The 23,489-nt window shown below is 56.6% G+C and overlaps 1 protein-coding gene across 2 annotated transcripts; it reads left to right on the top strand.

Annotated features, from left to right (window-relative positions):
• Positions 1–4,798: 4,798 nt before the first annotated feature.
• On the top strand, positions 4,799–20,290 carry CHST1 (carbohydrate sulfotransferase 1). 2 transcript variants are annotated; one of them, XM_036427512.2, is made up of 4 exons: positions 4,799–5,026; positions 16,155–16,278; positions 16,971–17,044; positions 18,122–20,290. In XM_036427512.2, exon 4 carries the CDS (start codon positions 18,164–18,166, stop codon positions 19,400–19,402), a length of 1,239 nt encoding a protein of 412 aa, XP_036283405.1. In that variant the 5' UTR covers positions 4,799–5,026; positions 16,155–16,278; positions 16,971–17,044; positions 18,122–18,163; the 3' UTR covers positions 19,403–20,290. The 2 variants fall into 2 exon arrangements, with proteins under 2 accessions (XP_036283405.1, XP_036283406.1); XM_036427513.2 differs by having other exon boundaries at positions 16,149–16,278.
• The last annotated feature ends 3,199 nt before the right edge of the window (positions 20,291–23,489 follow it).

Genomic DNA, 23,489 nt, shown 5'->3' with positions numbered 1-23,489 from the left:
TTCCTCCCATCCACCAAGATTAGTTGGCATAACCTCTAATTTACTTGGGGCATTTAATTCTGCAATTAGAGCATGAGAGGGAATGCCTATTGGGGGTGGTTCCAAGAAGTCCGAGGAGGAAGATGAGAACGGTACCCCCTCCTCCCTGGCCCCTTGGCTTACACTGGAGGCGAGGGGTTAGCTGTTGCAGCCACCAGCAAGACAAGCTCTTTGTAGAGAGGTCTTGGGAGCCTGGGGCACAAGCACTTAAGCTTCGGGACCTTGGTTCATAGGGCCCCTGTGTTGGGGAGGATGGGACTACGGGAGCATGAGGAGTCACCCCAGGGCCTGCATGCTAGCTTCTCCACAAGGGCCATCATCAAGGAAGCATGGCGGGGATCGGGGGGTGGAGTTGGTGGGGCATTCCCTCAAGTAGCCTCGTGGCCTTTGGCAAATTCTAGGACAGGAACAGGTAAGCATGACAGATGGCCAGTGGGACGGCAGTGGATAGGCTGGGCTGGGAGCAACGTCACATCCCTTTGGTAGATTCTCGGAAACCCTTGTCAGCGGGGCAGTGAGGTGACATTTCAAGGGGCTTTGGCTGAGAAACTGACAGGGTAGCAAAGGACAAGGACAGGGATTTTAGGGTTTGGGCCAAAATAATATTGTCTTTTGAATCATGAGCTGGCCAGGCCTGGCGACTTCTGGGCCCAGTGACCCATGGGGATCTTATGACAAGGAAATGGGATCATACATATCTGAGGAACCAGTTCAGTATTTGGCCCAAGGTAAGGTCCTCAAGTATTTGTTTTATCTCAATCACAGAGGAGTTCAGGTCCTCGATTCACCCAGGTGAAGAATCCATCTAGAACACGGCAGAATTGAAAGATGAAAGGTATAGAAGAGTCCTTTGTCTCAAATAGCTGGAGACCCAGCAGAAGGTTTAATGCATTTCCTGTTGGCTGTGGGTAAGTCACTTAACCTCTCTGGGCTTGGTTTCCTCATCTGTGAAAGGAGGGAGTTGGTTCAGCTCCTCGGCAGCACCCCTTTCACATCATCTACGAAGAAACAGAGGCCCCAGAAGACGGGTCCGTAGGCCTGGCTGCCGCTGCCCAGGCTTTTCTGATTGGAACCTTCTCTGCGGGTGCTGCAAGCTCTCAGGCCTGAAGTTGGGGAAGAAGGAGCCATCCTCTGTGCGATGGCTGCCTTGTCATTGTCCCCCGTGATTCAGGGGAAATTGAGGATTCCAGACGCAGATCGTAAATCAAAGCCTGGACCATCAATCTCCCGGAACAGACTGAAGTAACAAGGTGGGTGGCACAGACTACCACTGCATGGACAGGCAAGAGATATTAAAAATCTTGAGCCCCCAAGTCCCTTAACCAATTTCCAAATACCCTAGGGTTCTGCCTGCTTGAGGGGAGAAGAGGGAATGCCTCATTTTAGATTTCCCAGGAGGGTTTGGGGGTTCTATTTCAGGAAAATCCTCCTTTTGAAGGCCTTACCCCTGCCATTGTCTTCCCTAGCTCACTCCACCTCCTGTTCCTTCCTGCAGGCACCCCACCAGAGTCAGGTTACCACACATGGACTTAGAGGAGTGGTTATCATGTGGAGCCAGACTGTTCATCAAATCCTGGCTTCAGCCCTGGCCAGTGTGCTCAGTGGTTAGAGTGTCAGCCCTTGCACTGAAGTGTTATGGTTTCAATTCCCCGTTAAGGGCACGTACCTGGGTTTCAGGTTCGATCCCTGGCCCTGGTTGGGATGTGTGTGGGAGGCAACCAATGGATGTGTCTCTCTCATGTCAGTGTTTCTCCTCTCTTCCTTCCTTCCCTTCCCCTTTCCCTCTCTCCCTCCCACCGTCTCTCTAAAAATCAATGGATAAAATATCCTTGGGTGAGGATTAACAACAAAAAAAATTTCTGGCTCCATTGCTCACCAGCTCTGCAAACCTGGGTAAGTTGCCTAATCGCTTTGGCTCTCAGTTTTCTGGTCTGTTAAATGGGAATAGTAATACCTACTTCATGGGGTTGTTTTAAGAATTATAAAAATAATCCATACAAATAGCACAGTACCTGGCATAGGATAAGATCTCAAACATTAGCAGTTAATATTAATCTTCCTATTATCCCACAAGTAGGCTCCACTGGACTGCTGTTCCCTCTCTCTCACAGGCTCTGCTGCTCTTTTGCCTTTTTATACCTTATCCATCCCTCCAGCCTCAGTTTAACCACCTCCTCCAGGAAGCCTTCCCTGAATGACTCTCCAAGGCTCCATCTTCCTCTGACTTTAAAGGCTACATCCTAGTATTTTAGACTCAATCATGTTTTCAACAACTGTTCTTTGAAGCTGCATTGTGTGGGATAAAAATTCCCTGAACAAAAACCTCTGCTTCTGCATTCTCTTCCTCTCTTAACACTTGCCACAGTATAATGCACACAGTAGGTGCTCCAAAACAATTATGCTAGTCAACTGGGAGATTCCAGGAAACGAAACCGAATCCCCGTGTTCCCAAGATGAGGCTTTTTGTCTATTTTTAGAGTTTAGATGTTTCTTAAAAATATTTTTCCAAATTCCACTCTGTCTTTACATTACAACCACACCAATCTTTTCATGTCAGCCAGATGTACATTTCTTCCCCTCCACCCAAAATACACCCGAGTTTGAAAAATGAGGCGCTGGATCTGAGAGCACGAGATAGAGAAAGTGTTCTCTAAACCCTGCCTATTCTCGTCAGGCTGGAGACTGGGAGGAATTAGCTCTGGGTGAAAGGGAAGGTTCTGATGGCTCAGCTCCGGGCCGTTGGAGGGACAAATGGGACTTTGAAACATGGAGGCCTTGCTTCTGGAGGGTCAGCCCTCTTGTTAGGCACCCCAGAGCATGCCCCAGGGGACAGGCGGGGAAACACCTGGTCACCTTGAAGGCAGGAGTGAGGACTGGCCCTCCTACCCTGTCTGCGGTTGGTGGAGGGTGGGCAGGGCTGGGGCCAGGTTCCTGCTGTCACGGCAGGAAAATACTGGCTCACACTCTGGCTTGATGGGAATCCACTGCTGGGTGGGTAGTGGTGGTGGTAGTTTATAAGTGCAAATTTAAAAAAATATATATTTTATTGATTTTTTACAGAGAGGAAGGGAGAGGGATAGAGAGTTAGAAACATCGATGAGAGAGAATCATTGATCAGCTGCCTCCTGCACACCCCCTACTGAGGATGTGCCCGCAACCAAGGTACATGCCCTTGACTGGAATCGAACCTGCGACCTTTCAGTCCATAGGCGGTCGCTCTATCCACTGAGCCAAACCAGTTTCGGCTATAAGTGCAAATTTGCAATTGTCACCAGGATAAATGACCATTTGGTCTGGTGGGACCCTGGAGGCAGGAGCCTTCGTCCCACGTGGTTCTGGGTGTCTGCAGAGACTTGATGTCCCCAGGACTGAGTCCTCCAGAGGAACCCAAAGGCCACGGTCTCCTCTGGGGGAGCGAGTGAACACTGGTTCCCGGCTTCCCTGCACACCAGCCAGCCCACAGCAGAAACAAGGCCGCAAATTATTAAGCACTCATCATGTGCCAGGCACTGTGCTGAGTGCTTTACGTGTATTCCCCCCCCCCCCCCCCCGTACTGTACAGTAACCCTGAGAGGTGAGGACCAGCGTCTCCATCTTCCAGATTAGGAATCACTGCTGAGGCGGCCAGCCCCGCAGTCAGACCTGGAACTCACTGTGTCCCCTCCAGCCCAGGGGCCAGTGACCAGATGGTGTCTCTGCCCCTTTGCCAGTGCTCCTCCTCCACCGCACTCTGGGAGGCCAGGGGTCCGTTTGTCTTGTCACCCACGAGCCCCTGGTGCCCATGCAGGCCTGGCCTGTGGGAGATGCTCAGTCAATATTTATTTATGCAGAAAAACAGAGGCCTGAGGTGCTCAGCCTGCCGGCTGTGCCGCCAGGTCTCCCTTCCTAGGGACAGCAGCGGCTCCTGACTCCCACCCAGGGGGCCAGCGGTGGTCCTCAGGAAGGGGGTGGGCGGCGGGGTGCGGGACTGGCCTGGAATGCCAGCAAATCCACTCTAACACCCCTAAACCACCTCCCTTCCCCCCCTTCCCCCCCCCCCCCCCACCCTGCCCAAGAGGCGCAACTGGAGTCAGTCCTTCCCATACCTGGGAAGTGACAGGGCGGGGGCTGGGCTGGGGTGTGTGTTGGGGTGTTGGCGCTAAAGGTTCTGGGGTCTGGAGTTCCTCCGGCCGGACTGGGGGGTGGGCACTCGGTGCGGGGTGGGTGGGAGGGCAGGGGAAGAGGTGCCAGGGCGCAGCCTGTGTCCTCGCCCGCCGGCCTTCCAAAACCTGGGGTGTGGGTGTGGCTCCCCTCGCGCGGGGCGGGTGGGGGCCAGCACCGTAGCTGGCCTGCGGAGGGGGTGCCCGCAGCGCTGGTGGCTGGGGCCGGGCGGGGGTTGGGGGACGGTAGCGGGCAGCACCGCACGGGGAGCGGAGGGCGCGCTGGCTGGCGGGGTGGGGAGAGCAGGGGGCGGGCTGCCGCCGAGGGGCGGGCGGCTTTGGGGGGTGGAGCCGGGACCGCAGCTCCAGCTGCTGCGATCGGCGCTGCCGTAGCCGCTGCCGCCGCCGCCGCTGCTCTGAGCTCGGGACTCGGGACTCCGGGCGGGCGGCCGGAGCTCGGCGAGGCTCCGGCGCCGCGGCTGCTGCTCTCCTCCAGCGCCCAGGGCTGCGGCGCTCCGGGTCCCTGCCGCCGGCCCCGCGCCCCTCCGTTCGGGTCCTGGGTCCCGCGCCTTGCCCCGGAGAAAGCGCTCGTGCCCTCGGGCCATGGAGGGGGGCCCGTGAGGGGAGCGGAGGAGGAGGAGGAGGAGGAGGAGGAGGAGGAGGAGGAGGAGGAGGAGGAGGAGGAGGAGGAGGAGGAGAGGGAGGCCGCGGAGGAGTGCGCGGGAGGTGCAGGATGCCGTCGCCGCCGCTGCCGCTGCCGCCCGCCGACCCGGGGCGAGCCTGACTCCGGACCCGAGGATGGAGCCTGCGCTGGGCGCTGCGGCGGCTCCCAAGGCGCCCCCGACCAGGTACCGGCCGGCCCGGCTGCTCCCGGGGCGGGCGGGCGGGCGGGCGCCGACACTCGGTGCAGCAGCCGGGAGGGCGCGGGAATAGCGGGAGTAGCGGGAGTAGCGGGAGACGCCCCTCTGCTCGGGGACTGTGGCTCCGGGCGGTGCTGGGCGCAGGACGGCCCCGGCTAGCGGCGGGTGAGCCCCGCGATCGCCCCGGCCCTCCCGCCCCCGCCGGGAGAGAGGACAGCAAACTTGAGACGCGCGGCAGGCGGCCGAGGAGAACTCGGGGGCTCCCTGTCCCGCAGCCTGCCCGCCTCTGGGCTGCAGAGGCGCCTGGAGACCCCGAGGTCCCCACATCTGCACCAACTTTCCAAACCTGGGCTGCACTCAGAGCCCGGGGGCTGCCCCTCCCAGTCCCGGCTCCGCACCCCCACGACCACTTTTCCGTGGGCACCCCGGGCCCGGGGATGGTGCAGGGACACCCTGGGAAGCCAGAACCAGCTCCCACGCTTCCCCCGCAGGACTCGGGGGCATCCTACCCGGGCTCTAGGAACCCAATGCCAGCTTTCACAGTAACAGCCCAGAACAGCCTGGCCCGGAAGCCAGGGGTAAGACCCGAGGGTCCTCCTGGGGTGGCATCTCGGTGGCCTGATTGGCTATGCCACAGGGTGACCCTGCCCCCATCCCAGTCCTGCCCTTTCCCGGGACTGACTCCTCGCTGGTGCAGGTTTTCCTCCGTGGCTTTAAATGCTGCTCCTAAAACCGAGGCTCCTAAGAGGGGCCTATGGGAAGTCCAGGTGCCGTTGACGGAGAAGTGGAGGCAGGAGACGGGAAGGTGGGTGCCCAGTCAAGGACAAACACCGAGCCCAGCATCTTTCTGAGGGCTGGTAAGGGCAGGGGGCGGGGGGCAGGGGGACCGAGGACTGTGGCCAGGAGGTGGGCACCCTGGCTGGGAAGGTAGCTGCTTTGGAAGCGGTAGGTAGAGGAGGCAAGCAGGTGGGGACCGAGTACAGGTACCTGCCCCTCGAGGTTCCTCACCCCCTCCAGTAGGGCCGGGGCCTCGGGCAGAGAGCTTCCCGGGGCAGGTCGGTCCCAGACTCCAGTCCTCAGCGGCCGGGGACATTCGCAGGCATCACCGTGACCCTGTTTCTTTTCTAAGCGCTCGCACTCACCGTCGTGACTCACACTCTGGATTCACCAGGGAGGTATCAAGCCTCAGCCTCTTTTCTTCCCTTCCCTCCCGGGTCTCCACGGAGCTGCAGCCGGGAAAGGAGGGGGCAGATTTGGGCTGCAAACTTTCATTTCTCTGCTGTTGTCACAATCAGGGCAAGTGAAGGGCCATTGGTGAGGCCAGGGTGGAGGGCAAGTGAGAGGAAGTCTCTGCTAATGATCCCTGTAACCCTGTGGTGGTGGTGGTGGTGGGCGTAGGGGAGGGAAGGTAGTCTTTCAAATCATGACCAGTGCCTGCTCCCAGCACATAGGCTAACACCCAGCCTCATCATCTCCATGCAGAAAGACATTTCCCCCCTAAATTCCAAATTTCCCTCTTTGCTGAATGTTGCAAAGCTCTTGGCCAGAGGTTTCCTCCTTGGCATCTGAAGTCAGGCTCCTGTTGTAGACAGCTTCCCTTCTCCTCAGCCGCGCCCCCCCCCCCCCCCCCCCCCCGCCATTTGAGGTCCTCATTAGGAGGAATGTAGAGACCCCTTACCTTCTGCCCCCCCCCCCCCCCATAGGGCCCTAGTTCCATGGGCAGGCTGGTGGGGATGGTGCCGATGTTGGGGTGTGTGTGCCAGCTGTGCACACATGGAAGAGGGCGTACATCTGTGCTCCACTGAGTCTGCGGGGGACCCAGATGTTAGGCTCACTGGGGGGGCCAGGCTTACACCCCCTTCTCCTTGCCTACTTCCCTGTCTTCCTCCCTTGCCCACTGTGTCTCTCTACTTTTCCAACTCACTCTGCATTGGTGTGGGGAGGGAGCATTTGATATTCATAATCTGGTTCAGAGAAGGTCCCGAAGCCCTGAGTCACTGTATGGTTTCCATGGAAACAGACTTGTTCAGAGGACTCGGTGTAGTGCGGTGGTGATGGGGAAGAGGGAAACATATAGTAAAATCAGGCTCCACAAGTGTGGCAGGAGTTGGATCAACTCCCGTCAAGGGGGCCAGGGAGAGGCTGGGCAAGGCTCTGGGGGCCCCATGGGAGGGGCTGCTTTTCCCACCCATTGGGGTCTCCCATCAGGAGCTGCTCATCTCCCCTGTGGCTCTTGGCAGGCTGCTGCTTCTTCCTTCTGTCTAGGCGCTAAGGCTCCTAGCTGCTACTCTATGCCTCAGTTTCCCCCCTCTGTGAAACAGAGAAAAGAGCGCCTACCCCAGGGCTTGCTGTGAAGGTCAAACATGTTGCTATGAACAACACACTGACTGGAGCCATAGGAAGTGTTCGTAAGTGCCATTTTTACCAGCTCAGGGCGTTGGAAGACACTCCCCCAGCACATTTATCTGGAGCCATCCTCTGTGTCCTGGTAGGTGGTCTTGACATCTGGCAGGCCCGGCCCCCTGCTTTGCAAGAGCCGCCCTCAGCAACCCGGTGCCCCCCCCCCCCCCCCTGCCCTGCTGGGAGCCAGCCGTCCATTACTCACTCCCACGGAGCATTTATTTAGGTGGCTGGGGGCCTGGCACCATGCTGGGGAGCCCTGGCCCCCGCTGAGACCCCACCTGTCTAGGAGCTGTATGGGAACGAGTCCAAGCCCTGGTGAATGGGCAGTTTCTTGCCTTAGCTCGAGAGGGGAGGAGAGTCCCAGCTCTGAGGACAGAGAGAAGGGATGGGGGCCACTTTCCTTGATCCTGGAGAGGCCAGTTCATTTGGCTGGAGAGGCATCTCCCTCTTGATGACCTGACCAAGTGGGATCAGGAAATCTCAGAAAAGTAACAAACCCTAACCTCCTCCCCAACTTCCCCTGCTCAGGTTAAACCTCTATCATGTAAGTGTTCCCAGCATACTACACAGGTCTGGACAGGCTCAGCGCTCCAGCCTGTGCCACCAGCTGGTGGGGAGAGGGGCCTGCCCACTGCTGCTGCTTACCTAGGGCAGTGGCTCCAGGGCACTCTGGGTCCTAGTGATGGCTCAGCCAGCGTCTCCCTCATCAGCCCTCTCCATGCTGCCCACCCCTCCCGGGCCTGCAGACAAGCCCTGCTCTTGGTGTCACTGCTTCTCTCCTCCTGTAAGATGGGCTTCAGCTCCAGGCTCCCATCACTGCCAACTCTTAAAGCTGCAGAGCATCCTTCCTGTCCACCAGCCCCATTTTACAGATAGGAAAACTGAGATTCTTGAAACCGGTTGCCTGCTTGGCTAACCATGGCCGCTCCCAGCTCCACACAGCTTTGGGATGCCCTTCCCTCTTCCCTGGCTCTCCAGGTAGCCCCAGATGCTGGCCAGCACCCCGCTTCCCTCTCCCCAGACTCTCAGTTTCCTGCCAAGTTCTCCCCCCCAGCACCCAGGCCTCTCTGAACTGTTCTGCTGTCCTGGTTGGTGTTCACAACACCTTCCAATGTAATATCCTCTGCAGATTTCATTAACGGACTGTTTACTCCCTCTCTCAGGATCATTAATGAAGATGTTAGATAAGATCTGACCCAGGCTGGGTCTCGGCAGCCCTGCCCCCGCTTCCAGACTCTGTCCCTCCGTCCCTCCTCCTGTACTCGCCTCCTCCACTTGGGACCCTTGGGACCCACCCCCTCCTGCTTTTGGCCACATGACAAGTGCTTAGGGCCAAGACTGCTTGAATTAATTTTGTAAGATTACTCGGGGCGCTATATCAAATGCTTTGCTAAAAATCAAGATATATTACCCTGCCTGCATTTCCTTCATCTACCAGTCTTGTAATTCTATCACAAAAGCTATCAAGTTTGTCAGGCATGATTTGTTCATTATAAATCCCCACGGTGCCACGTGGGGCGCAGAGTTCCCGCGCTTTCTCAGTGTTTAGAGATTCCCTCTTTGTGTTTGCTCCTTGATTAGAGCTGGGAATTGTCAGGATGCTTACTTGTCTCCTCCTCGGGGATGGGGAACAGGGCACAGCCCTTCTCTGCTCTGGTTCTCGGCTGGGGGAGGTAGTCTGGCGTCCCAAGATGGGCGCCAGGGATGATGGGTGGTGGAGGGAGGGCCTGGTGCTCTCCCTTATGGATTCTGCAGGCAGATGAGGCGACAGACAAGTATGATGCCAACGTTAAAAGGTATCATTCACTGAGTAATTGCGGTGTCCCAGAAGTATGCTAAGAGCATGATGGGCGAGGGGATCTCATTTAAGCCCCTCACCTGCCCCTGGAGGTGGGCTACTGGAGCTCAGAGAGAGTCAGGAACCCGAGGTCTGGGTTCCACCCACTGCTGAGTTTCCTGTAAGCACTTACGGGGTACGCACAGGATCAGGGGAGCTGCTGGGGGTGGTTCAGATCAAGGGCATTACGAGGTCAGAGGGGGAAGCAGGGAAACCTGTAGGGAGAACCTTGGAGGGTGAGGACTTCGCAGCACTTGCATGTCTGAACGCAGTTCCCACCCTGCCACTTCCAGCTGCGGGAGCAAGTCCCTTAGGCTCTGGGAGCCTCGGTCCCACACCTATGGAACAGGTCCCTGGTGAGCAGCTGCCATTATGTTTGCTTATGCAGGACCCTGTTGATGTAGGGGCAGGAATACGCATCGGTTGTCATGTTACCCATGGGTGGCTCTCCCTAAGGCTTGTCCAGGCGGCAGAGGAGTGACAGGTTGGCGTCCGTGTGACCAGAGGAGGGCTGGGGGGGGGGGGTCCCTGAGCTTAAGGAGCAGGAGACCTTCTCTGGGCCTTGAGCCCAATCCCGAGCCCCAGTCCAGACCATTCAGGCCAGGTGGCAGTAAAGACGTGCTTGGTGTCCTCTGGCTGCATAGGATCTCGGCATTCCTGGGCTCCTGGGCCATGAAAGTACCCACTCCTCCCTGGACCCTCCTAGCCAGCCCCGGAGCCCCAGGCTGCGGAGCGGAGGTGTGCTGGCTGCTGCCTACCAGGTGCCACACCAGGCGGGTCCCTTCTAATCTGGGATAATCTTCCCTTTTGCCATTCAGCTCGGGAGAGAACTGCCAGGGAACCAGGCAGGAAGGGCCACGAGCAGCCTCCCACATCTCCAGCCGACACCCAGGGACCTGATCCTCAGAGATGGTCGGTCAATGGGCGTTGGTTGGATGAGCCCATGTCTGGGCTGGGGTACATGCTGAGGTTAAGGTGGGCACCAGCGTGTCCTGGGACCCTGGTGGCCACTTCAGCCCTGCACTCCTTGCCCCTCCCTCCGGGTCTCCAGGTGCTGGGTGATGCTCTTGCTCTTGGGTGAGGTCTGGAGGCTTAACTCTGTGCTAAGGGGTCAAGGCCAAGGCCAGGGCACGGAGTTGAGCTTGAATCCTGGCTACACCACAGATGAGCTGCGCGTGCTTGGACCAGCCCCCTCACTGCTCCTCGTCTGTGAAAGATGGTAGTTGTAATGGTAATGGCTCACTCGATGGGAGCCGGGACCCTGATCGCCCCTGAGTCTCCATTCCTGTAGCCCTCCATTCTGTGCTAGATCCCCGAGGCCAGGTGAGCCTCCCACATGCCCGCCTAGCCCTCCCTTCTTCCCGGGGCCCAGCTTATCTCAGACAGGAGACTCTGAGATCCAGGGTCAGATGGCCCTCCTCCCTACCCCTCTGACAGCAGCTGCCTGTACTTGAGCTCCTATTGGTGGCTTCCCATCCTTGAAAATGGGAGGGTGGGGCCAGGCCCCGGTGGGTATCTAGGGGGTGAGGCCTCAGTACTATTCCCACTCTGACCATGGCTGCTGGGGAGGGGAGGGAGGACAGGAAACCAGGCCTTCTGCCCAGTGTCGGGGCAGGGAGGGTTCCGCCTACCACCGGCCAGGCTGGCTGTGAGACTGGCCTGAGGGGGCTGGGCCCTTCTGACTCATCTCTCCCCTCCAGCGGTGCCCGGCACTCTGGGCCTCGTGCCAGGAGGTCAGTCCTTCTTCCCACGGCTGGGGAAAACTTTCCACAGACCGGCTGGGCCCAGGGCAGGACCCCAAACAGCCAGGGTTCCCCGAAGCACACGGGCAGGGTGAGCTTCAGTGGGGGAACCTTTCACATTCCACTTCCTTCAACATTCCCAGGCCACTGCTCCCTGCTTGCAGGTTAAAGTATCCCCTAAAAGTCAGGCTCAGGATTCCCACTTCCTGGGTACTGCTCGGTGCCCAGCACTGTGCTCAGCTGTTGGCATTCATCCGCTTTCTGTCTCACAACCCAACTCTTTGAAACATTCTGTGGTCGACAGATAACGTGTTCACAGATAACGGAGGCCTGTAGAGGGCAGGTGCCTTGACCAGGGGTTCACAGCGATAAAGCCACAGCAGTGGGAGTCAAGTCCGGACCCAGCCACCACCCAGCCTGCCTCTTCCCATGCACGAGTGTTCCCAGTGTCATCACATGTGGGCACTGGAGTGACCTGCTCTGGAGGCACAGGAGCTCAGAGGAGGCAGCAGAGGAGCTCTGCTGCTGCTGCTGCTGCTGGGAAGTCAGCGGGCCAGCCCCTCCTTGTGCTTTTCTTTGGAACCAGGATTGTGAGAACTTGTCCCCACTGGAGTCACTGAAGGATGTACTGGTTCTGTCTGTGGGGTGTGTGGATAGGCCGTGGGGCCAGGGTCTCTAGAGACTGTACAACACAACACCATGTTCGTGTCAGTGCAGATTCTGGGGAGAATATCTGTAGACATCACAGTGTCAGGGGCATGACCCGACAGGGAAGCACTCATGCCTCCAGGCTCCGTGGGCTGACCCAGGCCTCCGAGGCTAAGTCTGGACACCAGATCGCCTCACCTGCAGGATTATGTGCTGGCACGCTGCTCACCTTGAAGGATGCTCTAGGACACTGCCCCAGGAAACTTGACCTTGGGCTCATTAGGCTTGGGGTCTGGAGGACGGGAAGACATGCTCGGGGCTCCCTAGGAGACCCTTCAGGAGAAATTTCATGCTGAATTCAGTACCAGAATAGCTGGGTGTCTCCTGAGCAGATGCTTTAATCTGAAATATATCAATGAAATATTTCCCTTTTCCCATTGGCTGCCAGGTAGCTCTGACCTATATGTGAAGCCCAGAAGTAGGTTGGCCCTTGCACACTGACCTGACTCCTATTTCTTTCACTTTCCTATCCCTGTCTTCTACTTTCCTCATTTCATCACCTCATTTTCTGTAGGAAGAAAAAAACCTTGTTTTATGTGTGTTAGTCTTGAGCAAACAAACAGCGGGTCATTGCTGGCTATTACAGACATAGGGATTATGCATTTCCTTTCAGTAGTCCCCATCCCAGAGGTCTGTTTGCCAACTCCTCCCTCCCTGCCCAGTTTCCCCTGCTCCTTGCTCCAGTTCCAGGGACCCCAGAGCCTTGAGGCCCATCATACTAGCTCCTGCATGTGGTTAGAAAAACGATAGATTTTTTTTTTCTCTTTTCTTTCCCTACCTCCCTAGAGCATCACAAACTGTTTATAGGGAGAAAAAGCTGGGAGGGCAGTCATTTCACAAACCAGGTCCCCTCTGAGGTCTCCCTCCTTTTCAGCTCCTGCTCTGTCTCAGCAGCCCCGGCTGACTGCTGTCCTCAGTGCCTGTCTGAGCAGACAGAGCCCCATTCTGGCAGAGGGGTGGTGACTCTGACCCCAGTGCCTTGGAAATGGGGAGGAGAGAGCTGGCTGGCAATGCCCCCGGGGGACAGAAAAGTTGGCACAGGGAGGTGCCAGTGCTGACTTTTGGAGCCCCACCCTGTCATTAGTCCTCAGTTCTTACACGGGTGGCTTCACTCCATCCCCCAAAGTTAATAAACTCAAACTGAACCAAAAGCTCAGTGTAAACTGTGCCTTTCTCGTATCCCTGTCTCCTAGTCACCTCCCTCCCCCCCCCCCCCCCCCCCCCCCCGTTCCTCACTGGCTCAGCACAAGTTCTTTCAGTAGTTGTTTATGCACATGTACACACACACACACACACACACACACACACACACACCCCTGCTCAGAAGTCAGCAATGGCGATGCAACATTGCACATGGATTTCTGGCCCTCGTTGTTTAGTTAATAACTCGGGTAATGTGTGTGGCGCTTTCGCTGATGGAGTACATTGAAAAGAAAGTCCTGGAGTTGGGAGAGTGCTACTAGTAGAAGTTTCCTGGACCTCCTAAAGCCCACTCATGGGCGCCCCTTCTTTTCCCTAGAGGCTTACCCTCTCCAATCATGTGTGTAAAGTTGTGGGCACAAATGGGTCTTTCTGGGAGGAGGGACTGTATCTCTTTAGGGAGTTTGTGGCCCAGAAAAGGCAGAGTCATAATTCTGGGTTGCATGGGATTTCATGGGGGTGGGGGTGGAGCAGGAAGGGATGAGGCTGGGGGCAGGGTGGTGCAAATGCAGCAGAGGGCAGAGCCCCTTGTTTCTGGGTCCCCCTGGGACAGCTGTGGGCCGGACTGAGGTGGGAGGGCTGCCCAGATCTGGTATCTTCTTGGAAGACGCCAGGGGCCTTACTCCCAAGGAAAGGTCCCCTGTGTTCAGTGAGAGTGGGCCTGACTCTGAGAGTGGAGTATGGGGCCTTCCTTGGATCAGAAATGGCGAGGATAGATCTGGGAGGCCCTTAGAGTCGCTGGACCTCCTGTGGAAAAACCGAGGCACAAAGACCAGGGGACGCGTACCAGATCACAGGCCAGGGAAAGGCAGAGGCTGTGGGCTGCCCCTGCCCGTCTGTGACAGTTCAGTGTTCCCTCCCCTGCCAGAGCAGAATGAGACCAGGGAGGAGAGGCCCACGGGATGAGGTTTGGCTGCCTGTTGCTGCTTGCCTTTTGGCATGTGGATAAGGAAGAGGGGGTGCACAGAGCAGAGACCACAGCCGGGGTGGGCGTGTAATCATCACACCTAACTGCATCCTGCAACCTCACCTCCCTTTGGCTGCCTCCTCACATTAAGCTGCAGCCAAACAGGCAGGAATTCTCAACTGGCAAAGACACAGGACTAAGAGCTGCACTACACGGTATGACCACTAGAGGGCAGCAGGAGAGCCATTGCGGTAGCTCAGTATGAGAAGGTAGCGGGGCTGGAAGAGAAGCCCCTGAGGAAGGGGTGGTGGGCAGAGACCTCCTGGCAGAGGTCTGGGCACAGTGGTCAGGGAGAGTGTGTGCCGCAGTCAGTGATGATTTGTTCTGAGGTGTACCTCGAGATAAAAACCAAATACTACATTGAATGATGATGATGGTCAGTTACATTCATTGAGTGCTCACTCTATGCTAGACACTATTAATGAAGGAATTCTCACAACAGCCTTGTTAACATTATCCCCATTTTGCAGGTGAGAAAACAGAGGCCAAGGAGAGATTAAGAAACCTGGCCATCAAACCTGGACTCTCCCTCAGAGTCCACGTCCTAAGCCTGAGGCTGTGCCATACTCTATGCCTGGCACTGATTAAATGCTTTAAGTTCTTCGATTCTATGATGAGACCCACTTTACAGATGGGGAAACCTAGACTCGGAGACAGTGAGTCCCCCGGGTCCACACACCTGCTAAGTGACATCTAAGTGAGTGAGGTTCCATGGCTTGAGCTCTTGGCTCGGAATTATAGTTCTCCCCTGGGGAGGTGTTTTCACCCCCTTCCCCCACCATGCCATAATCTGGGCCCTAATATTAAGGTGGCTGATACGGAAATCTGAGCTTTCTGCTGGGATGGGGAGTTCACCAAGTTTCCCACCTTCCAACCGGAGTTACAGATTCTAGGTCTAAGATTTGCCTGGATTTCAACTAACCAGAGGTAGAGGGAGGCTGTGCCAGAGGATGCCAGACGCACAGGGAGGTGACCTGAGGCTCATAGTCTGGCTTGGAGGCGGAGGGCCTGGCAGAGTCCCTTGAAGCGATCAAAGCTCCCCTGGGGACAATGGGACCTGGTCCCGGGGCCTCTGTTTTTCAGGGCGCATGCCTCCAGCATACCAAGAGGATTGGCCAGCCCTGGCCCCTGCTCTGCCAGGCCGGCAGGACAGCAGGGGCATTTCCAGGAGGGCCGGCTTCCTCCATCCTGCCGTTCCCATGCCCTGGCGTTGCCCTTCTCGGGGAAAGGCGATGGCCGGCAGTGGGGCCTTTGAACGCATTCCCCTCCTTGATGCCCAGGCTGCACCTTATGAATCTGAGTCCCACTTGCTTAGGGATTTATAACATGGAGAAGCTTCCGTTACTTCTGCTTTATTAGCAGAGGCAGCAGCTTCCAATCCTGCCTTAAGTTTCTCCGGGCGGGGGGGCGGGGAAGGAAAAGACTGAAATGGTCCCCTCCTCGCAGCATGCTCCTCTTTATTCTGTTTCTGGAACTGGAATCCTATAGTTAAATGACATCTCCTTGGGGCCTCTGTTTCCCGTCCGGGTGAGGACCACGGGGGGTGGGATGTGAGTGGAAGAGGGATCAGGGAGGAGGATTTGAACATGGGCTCCAGAGCACAGTGCCTGGACTGGAAGGAATCCTGGCTCTACCCCCCTGCTAGACATTTATCAAACCGTTCAGAGCCTCAGCTTCCTTATCTGTAAAATGGGGATATTACAGCATCAGTCTTACATGGTTGGCACGAGGGTGAGATGCGCTGCTGCCTGTGAAGGGAGCATGTGCCCAGGAGAAGCATCATGGATGCCCAGTAAGGGCTCGCCTTCCTTCGTGCTTTTACCCGTAGTGCCTGTCTCATGCTGAGCCGCAGGCAGATGTCTGCCCCCTTCTAACGTCCAGTCCCTCTCTTGCCGGTTCACACATGGGCTGGGGACATTGATCCAATGCATGTTTGAAGGCCAAGTATGTGTAAGCTGGAGGGACAGGAAGTCAAATCTCCTTCGAGGGAAAACAGTGTGGGCTCTGGGGAACCCGCTAGATGTGGGTTAACCTAGACGTGAGCTCCGCTCCCTGTGCCTCAGCTGCCCGTGAAATGAAGCTTATACCAGCTTCCACATGAAGTTCTTGCGAGGAATAAATGAGCTCCCAGGTATAAAGGGCTTAGCACGTAGGCTGCACTCAATAGATGCTAGCTAAAGCAATGCTACGATCTCGGTGTTTTAACTTAGAGTCCTTGGAGAGCATGAAGGTCACGTTTCCTTTTGCTTTGAGTTTCAGGTAGCCTTTCTCTGTCGGGCGTGGTTGGTGGAAGACCCTCCCCCGCCCCGGCTGTCGTTTCCCGCAGGGCCCAGCATCCGGGCTGTTGCCACTGAGCTGCCACCCGCCCCCCTGGAGGTGTGAGGTGAGCCCCTCCTCCCCACCCTCCCGCCCTTGCTGATTCCCACTAACCCCCTCCTGGGTAGTTACTGAACAAGTTGGAATTGGAAAGGTCAGGCTGTTCTATTGATTTAAAATGCAGAACCAGCTGGGGTGGCACGCCAGCCCAGTTTTTGGGATAAGTTTGACATTCTGTTCCATCATTAGAGGCTGAGTGCTGAGGCCGGTTGGGTGGGTCTGGCCACCAGAGCTGAATGGACAGAATTGGCTAGGCTGGGAGTGTTGGTGGCCAGTGGATTTCTTTGCAGCTCCATTGTATGATGAGTGTGTGTGGGTGCCTCCTGGGGGTGTTTTTCCATGTGGGGTACCAACTCTTGGTCAGCCAGGGGTGCAAGCTTGCCAGCTCTCTGCCCACTGGGTTCTGGTGTGAGCGGAGGGACTGTGGCTGGCTAGGAGGGCATGGGTAGGTAGGTGGGGGAAGTGAGAGGAGGGGTATGATGTAGCCAGGACTCAGAGGTCTGGATGCAGGGGTCAGAGATGGCGCTGGGTTATTTGGAGCCCTGAGTCAGTGATAGATATGGGAGAGCAGCCAGCACCTTCATCACCCAGCCTGGAGGGTCAGGGGGGAGTGAGTAGAGAGCATAGGACAGGGGTAGGAAGGGAGGTGCTGGGAGCCCAACCCCATTTACAGGCCCCCTCCTCTCCCTGTCTCTGCAGTTTGCTGGCCACAGAGCTGCTGCACAGGAGACCTGGCGGCTGTGGACTCCCCAGCTCGGAGCAGCCCCTCTTTGGTGAGTGGTGGGTCCCTCCCTGCATTTACCCTTGGAGCAGCCCCAGCTCTTCCCCCCGCCCCCCCGAACCCTGGGCTTCCAGATGAACTAGCCGCTCTTTTGGGGGGACTTCTAGATGTTCAGGTTGGCTCCTTGCCCCGAACCCTGGGCACACTTTCACTTTCACAGCTTTCCTCATCCCCATGCTTTCCTTGAGGTGCTTCTTCTGGTCCACCCCCTCTTCTTCTCTCTGGTTCTCTGGGACCATTGCTGGGCTACCGGTAAGTCCCCGAGCTCACTCTGTGCATAGCAGGGGCTGAGGGTGCTTGAGGACTGGCTGAGGCGGGGGGGCCCGTTAGTTCTGCTGTCACTGGGGGTCATCTGCCCATGGCCTGGACCGCTTCCCTCTGTGGCTGGGAGCACACCTGGAGGACTCTGGGCCTGGGAAAGGATGCTTCTCAGCAGCCTCCGGCCTTGTCTCTGCTCTGGGCCAGGTGACTCAGAGTCCCCACGGGCCCCAGGAGTCCTCTCTGGAGTAAGCTGGTCACAGCATCCATAGGTCAGGGGGTGGTGCTGGTTGACACAGCTGTCCTCAGAGGGCGTGGCTGAGTGGACACTGGCAGCTCACTGGCTCACAGAGCATCAGGGTCCTTTCTGCATGGGGCTCAGGAGGCATCTAACACAGAGCCTTCTTCCTCCAGGGGGTGAGCAGGGATGAAGGAAGGATGACCACAGGGGTCCGTCTGTGAGGGTGGAAGGAAGATGCAGGTGGGCCCAGGAGATGCCAGCAGAGGCGACAGGCGGTGGCAGGGGAATGGCCACACCCTATATGTGGGGTTCGGGGAGTTAGTTTCTCGCCCTAAGGAACTCACTAAGGAACTGAGAGCTTCTGCTTAAACCCTGCAGAACAGAATCCAGGGAATCGGTTTGTTCAGGCCAGTGACTCCCCCAGAGAATGGCGCAGCCTACGGTAGAAGCTACTCGGGCCTTAGGTGCAGTGAGTGAGCCCCAGGCAGGGAAGCTGGGGGGACTTCCCTGCACCCCCCTGGAGTCTCACTCTTCTTCTGGCCCCTGATGGCCGCCCGCCTTTGCCCGCAGAGCTCGAAAGGGGGAGAAGCAGCCCCATGACGGTGCCCAGCCATGCAATGTTCCTGGAAGGCCGTCCTCCTCCTCGCCCTGGCCTCCATCGCCATCCAGTACACGGCCATCCGCACGTTCACAGCCAAGTCCTTGCACACCTGCCCGGGGCTGGCCGAGGCGGGCCTGGCCGAGCGGCTGTGCGAGGAGGGCCCCACCTTCCCCTACAACCTCTCCCGCAAGACCCACATCCTCATCCTGGCCACCACGCGCAGCGGCTCCTCCTTCGTGGGCCAGCTCTTCAACCAGCACCTGGACGTCTTCTACCTGTTCGAACCCCTCTACCACGTGCAGAACACGCTCATCCCCCGCTTCACGCAGGGCCGGAGCCCCGCCGACCGGCGGGTCATGCTGGGCGCCAGCCGGGACCTCCTGAGGAGCCTCTACGACTGTGACCTCCACTTCCTGGAGAACTACATCAAGCCGCCGCCCGTCAACCACACCACCGACAGGGTCTTCCGACGGGGGGCCAGCCGGGTGCTGTGCTCCCGGCCCGTGTGCGACCCGCCAGCAGGCTCCCCGGACCCGGTGCTGGAGGAAGGCGACTGCGTGCGCAAGTGCGGCCTGCTGAACCTGACCGTGGCCGCCGAGGCCTGCCGGGAGCGCAGCCACGTGGCCATCAAGACGGTGCGGGTGCCCGAGGTGAACGACCTGCGGGCCCTGGTGGAAGACCCCCGGCTGAACCTCAAGGTCATCCAGCTGGTCCGGGACCCGCGGGGCATCCTGGCCTCCCGCAGCGAGACCTTCCGGGACACCTACCGGCTCTGGCGGCTCTGGTACGGCACCGGCAGGAAGCCCTACAACCTGGACGTGACCCAGCTGACCACAGTGTGTGAGGACTTCTCCAACTCCGTATCCACGGGCCTCACGCGGCCCGCGTGGCTCAAGGGCAAGTACATGCTGGTGCGCTACGAGGACCTGGCCAGGAACCCCATGAAGAAGACGGAGGAGATCTACGGGTTCCTGGGCATCCCCCTGGACAGCCACGTGGCCCGCTGGATCCAGAACAACACGCAGGGTGACCCGGCCCTGGGCAAGCACAAGTACGGCACGGTGCGCAACTCGGCGGCCACGGCCGAGAAGTGGCGCTTCCGCCTCTCCTATGACATCGTGGCCTTTGCCCAGAACGCCTGCCAGCGGGTGCTGGCGCAGCTGGGCTACCGCATGGCCGCCTCGGAGGAGGAGCTCAAGAACCCCTCCATCAGCCTGGTGGAGGAGCGAGACTTCCGCCCTTTCTCGTGACGGGGGGCTCGTGGGTGGGAGGGTGAGGGGCTCACGGTGTCGGTTTTGATAAAATGGACCGTTTTTTAACTGTTGCCTTATTTCCCCCTCCCTCTTCCACCCCTGTCTTCGTGTCCTTCCTGCCCCTTGTCCATTTCCCCTCTCCTCCCCCCCCCCCCCCCCCACTTCCTCTGCCTTGTTTGTCTCTCAAATTTGCACTATGTCTTGGACAGGAATCACTGGGGCAGAGGGGAGTGAAGTGGGGAACAGCCCACCGCCCACCCCACCCTATTCAGACACACGGATGTTGGGTCTCTGTGTGGATGGTGACAATGTTTACAAGCACCACACTCACACATTCACATATGTGCACACATACACACAGGCGCCCACCAGGAGAGACACCCCAAACCACACAGCTTCTGAAACTTCTGAATGGATAAGTGGTCAGGGCATGGTAGTTTTTGCACTCTCACTTCTGCAAGGTGAGAGGTCAATAACAAAAGGCCACCGCTCTCTAATTTATGAATGGTGTCTGTCCCTCCTCAACCCACTTCCTGCCCCCAATGCCCACTGCCCCCCTTTGGAGCATAGAAACTGCCCCCCCTCCTGCCTACCCTTGCTTGTCGGTGAGCAGGTTTTTACTGTGAGGTGAATGTGGACCTTGTTTATTTTTTCCAGACTGTGGCGATGCTGTCTGTCTGTCTGTCTGTCTGAGTCTTGTGGCTGCCCCTGGACCAGTCATGGCTGATAAATCTTATGGGTTTCTGATTGATCTTGGGGTCCACCTGTGATATTTCTTTGTGCCAAAAAGAAAAAAAGAAAAAAAAAAAAAGACTGGATCAGTTTGCTAAATGAACATTGAAATGCTTTATCTGTGATTTCTGTAAATAAACGAGTGCAATAATGTCTGGGCGTGATTGTGGGCTATGCTGCATGGGTGAAGGCAGGCCTGGGGTGGGGAAGGAGGGGGAGCCTAGGAGCTTCTGGCTTTGGGGAGGGGAGAAGGAGTTGGAGGTGGGGATCAGTGACTAGTCTCTGGCTTTCAGAACTCACGTCATCCTCATTACCCTCCACACTCAATTCAGGGTTTCATTCCCATTCACCAGGTGAGACCAGGCATCTTAAAACCAGGAGTGATATTCAAAACGTTTAACCAGCGGTATGTCCAGAGGTCAGGAAGAGGTCCTGGTGACCCCTTTCGATGCCACGCATCACTCTTTCCATTGATGGGTCTGGGGCGAAGATAGCTGGGGAGGGGAACATTTGAGGAAGGGTTTGGGTCAGGGCAGTGGCTGCTTATCACCAGGCCTGGAAGTTTTTCAGCATTTTAACTAGTGCAGGTGTCTACACTGGTGGAGCATCAAACAAGCTTGTTTCCTTGGCAATATAGCAGCTTCAAGCAGCTTCCCCAACTTTTATCCCAAGAAAACAGCTGGTTTCTGGGGTGGGGGGGGGGGGGGGGCCCACAGCTCTGCTGTCCTGGGACGATAAGAGTGCCCGGAATTAGGCAGCTCCGTGGTCCAGGGCTTCCTGAGGAAACCGGGTCCTGGCCTCTGTTATATGAGTTAGAAGGGTAGTGATTCAGCTGCCATAGCAAATATCTTAGAGCACATGTATCAAACACAAGGCCCGCGGGCCAAATCCGTCCCGCCAGGCCTTGCAATGTGGCCCGCACCGCGCTGTCATCACTGCACTCCGCTGCGTTTCCATCACAATGACAGTTTATGACTGTTCAGTAAACCATTCGGCCCGCGATTTAGGCTGGATTTTAGATTTTGGCCCCTTCTCTGATTGAGTTCGACACCCCTATCTTAGAGCTTACTCAAGATGGGCTATTTTGTTTCCTTCTCAGGAGCGGTGCACGTGTCATAAACTGATCAGGGCTGATATGGCGGCTCCCAGGTTGTGCACCCAGATATAAAGGGACCCTGATTCTTTCCATGTTACTACTGCTCCATTGTTCGAAGGTGTTGCCCTTGGCTCTGCGGTCCAAGATGGCTCAGGGCAGTGGTAAGGAGAAAAACGAGGCACACCTCTGCCCTTTGTGAGTAAAACGTCAAAATTACAGACATTAGTGCCAGTCATGATACATTTAGCTGCAAAGAACGCTGGGAAATGTAGTCCTTATCTGAGAGGTCTTGACTTAAAGTGGCAAAGGGTCAGAGGCTTATCTCTCTGGGCTTCAGTTGTCTTTTCTGCAAAAAGGAGAGTATGATTTAAATCCTCATATTTCAAGACCAGGAAGCTGGTATGGAAACACCTCTGTTAAGACTGGTGGGCAGGGCCTGGAACTTTTGGGGCCCAGTTTCCAGCTCTAGTTCACAGGAGTTGCTTCTCCAGCTTGTGGTGAATGAGTTATCCTGTGGGTTGGCTTCCTGGCACCAGTGCCTCCCACATGCCCCTGGTCAGCTGTTCTAGCACCCAGAGAAGACCTGCTTCAGTGGAGGCCACCGCAGGTTGGCTCTCTTCCTGTTATGTGCTGTGCCAGCACAGCCAAAGGGTGAACCTAAGTGGGGGCGGTGAAGGATTGAGAAAAGACAGACAAGAGAATGAAAGCAGGGTCTCGGTAGGACACTGCTTCTCTGAGAGATAGCAACAACGCCCACAAGCCGTGCCTTTATTTTATAGCAGATGCCACGAGGTAAAGTAAGGGCGTGGTCAAGATGTTTACAACACTCTCGTGGGTTTTGAACCTACTCAATTACATCCACCTGATCAAGCTTTGTTTACTTGTAGCCTATATCACTTACGCCAGTGGTTGGCAAACTCATTAGTTAACAGAGCCAAATAACAACAGGACAATGATTGAAATTTCTTTTGAGAGCTGAATTTTTAAACTTAGACTTCTTCTAATGCCACTTTTTCAAAAGAGATTCGCCCAGGCCATGGAAGAGCCACACTTAAGGGGCCAAAGAGCCTTATGTGGCTTGCGAGCCGCACTTTGCCTACCACAGACTTAGGCACGTGGGGTCACATGTTCGGACCACAGGTTCAAGCTTACAACGACAGCTGTTGGCTATCATTGTGCTGGGAGAGCCCTGCCCTCCAAGCTGAGACTTGCACGTGGCCATGAGAGGACTGTGCCCTCTCCTTAACTCAAGTTTGAACCTGTCCAAACACTCTATCTGCTCTCCACACTGTTACAGTTAATGATGTGGAGCATTTGTCTCCCAAGGAGCCCCTTTCTCTCACTCTCATATTGCCCTGCCTTTGATTGCTCCAGACCCAGGGGCCTTTTCTCCTCTGGGTGGGTGGCTTTACGTTGGAATTGGGAAGAAGACACTGGCCTACTTGGAAAGACACCCTCCCCTCCACATCATGACAGAAGACTTTCATAACACTGACTGTGGCTTCCAGAAGAAAGTCCTGTTTAGTGATGGAACCATTCATTCATTCATTCACTCAAGTGTTTTTGACTTTTCTATGTGTGGGCCCTGAGGGTATGGGCACTCCTTAAAGGAAGATAGTCTAGTGGGTGTTAAACATAAAAAGGTTACAGCGTGGGCAAAGCACTGTGCCCACATATGTGTGCCATACAGGTAGGGCTGGGCCATGCGCCAACCTGGTTTTAGAAACCACAAGGCCAACAGAATGAGATCCAGGCTTATTCCTTAGGCCTCATGGTGCCATTTGATGTGTCACTTGTCTTGGGGCTTAGAGACAACAGGGAGCGTTTCTCTGAGTTGGTGGTGCCTGAACTGAGTCTTGGGAGATAGGAACTGGCCCTCGGTGGGATGTGAGAAGATTGTTCGCAGCTGAGGGACAAAGAGGTGCTGGGGCACAGCGGTAGGAAGGCATGGGCATTGACATCTGTGTGGGCTGTGGGCAGAGATGTGTGGGGTGGACCATGCCCCACATCCAGCCCCTTACTTCTGAAGCTTAGAAGATCCATTTTACTAGTTCACATACGGCAGTTCAGCCTTCAGGGATTTATTTACGCTGACCAAACATACAAGATGGGGGATCAGAGACCAGAGGGCTTGCCTGCTTTTAGGGCAAAGACCCACTTCTCTGAGCTGTTGGGAGCCTCGCATGGCCTGGCTCCCACCCACCTCTGGTTTTTCCTGAGCCACACTCCTCTTTTCTCTCCACTCTTTGGTTTCCC

Source organism: Pipistrellus kuhlii, unplaced genomic scaffold (assembly GCF_014108245.1).
Source record: "Pipistrellus kuhlii isolate mPipKuh1 unplaced genomic scaffold, mPipKuh1.p scaffold_m20_p_9, whole genome shotgun sequence".
In the NCBI taxonomy this organism is placed as follows: domain Eukaryota; kingdom Metazoa; phylum Chordata; class Mammalia; order Chiroptera; family Vespertilionidae; genus Pipistrellus; species Pipistrellus kuhlii.
The sequence above is the reverse complement of the archived record's forward strand: the minus strand, read 5'-3'. Positions and strand labels throughout refer to the sequence as shown.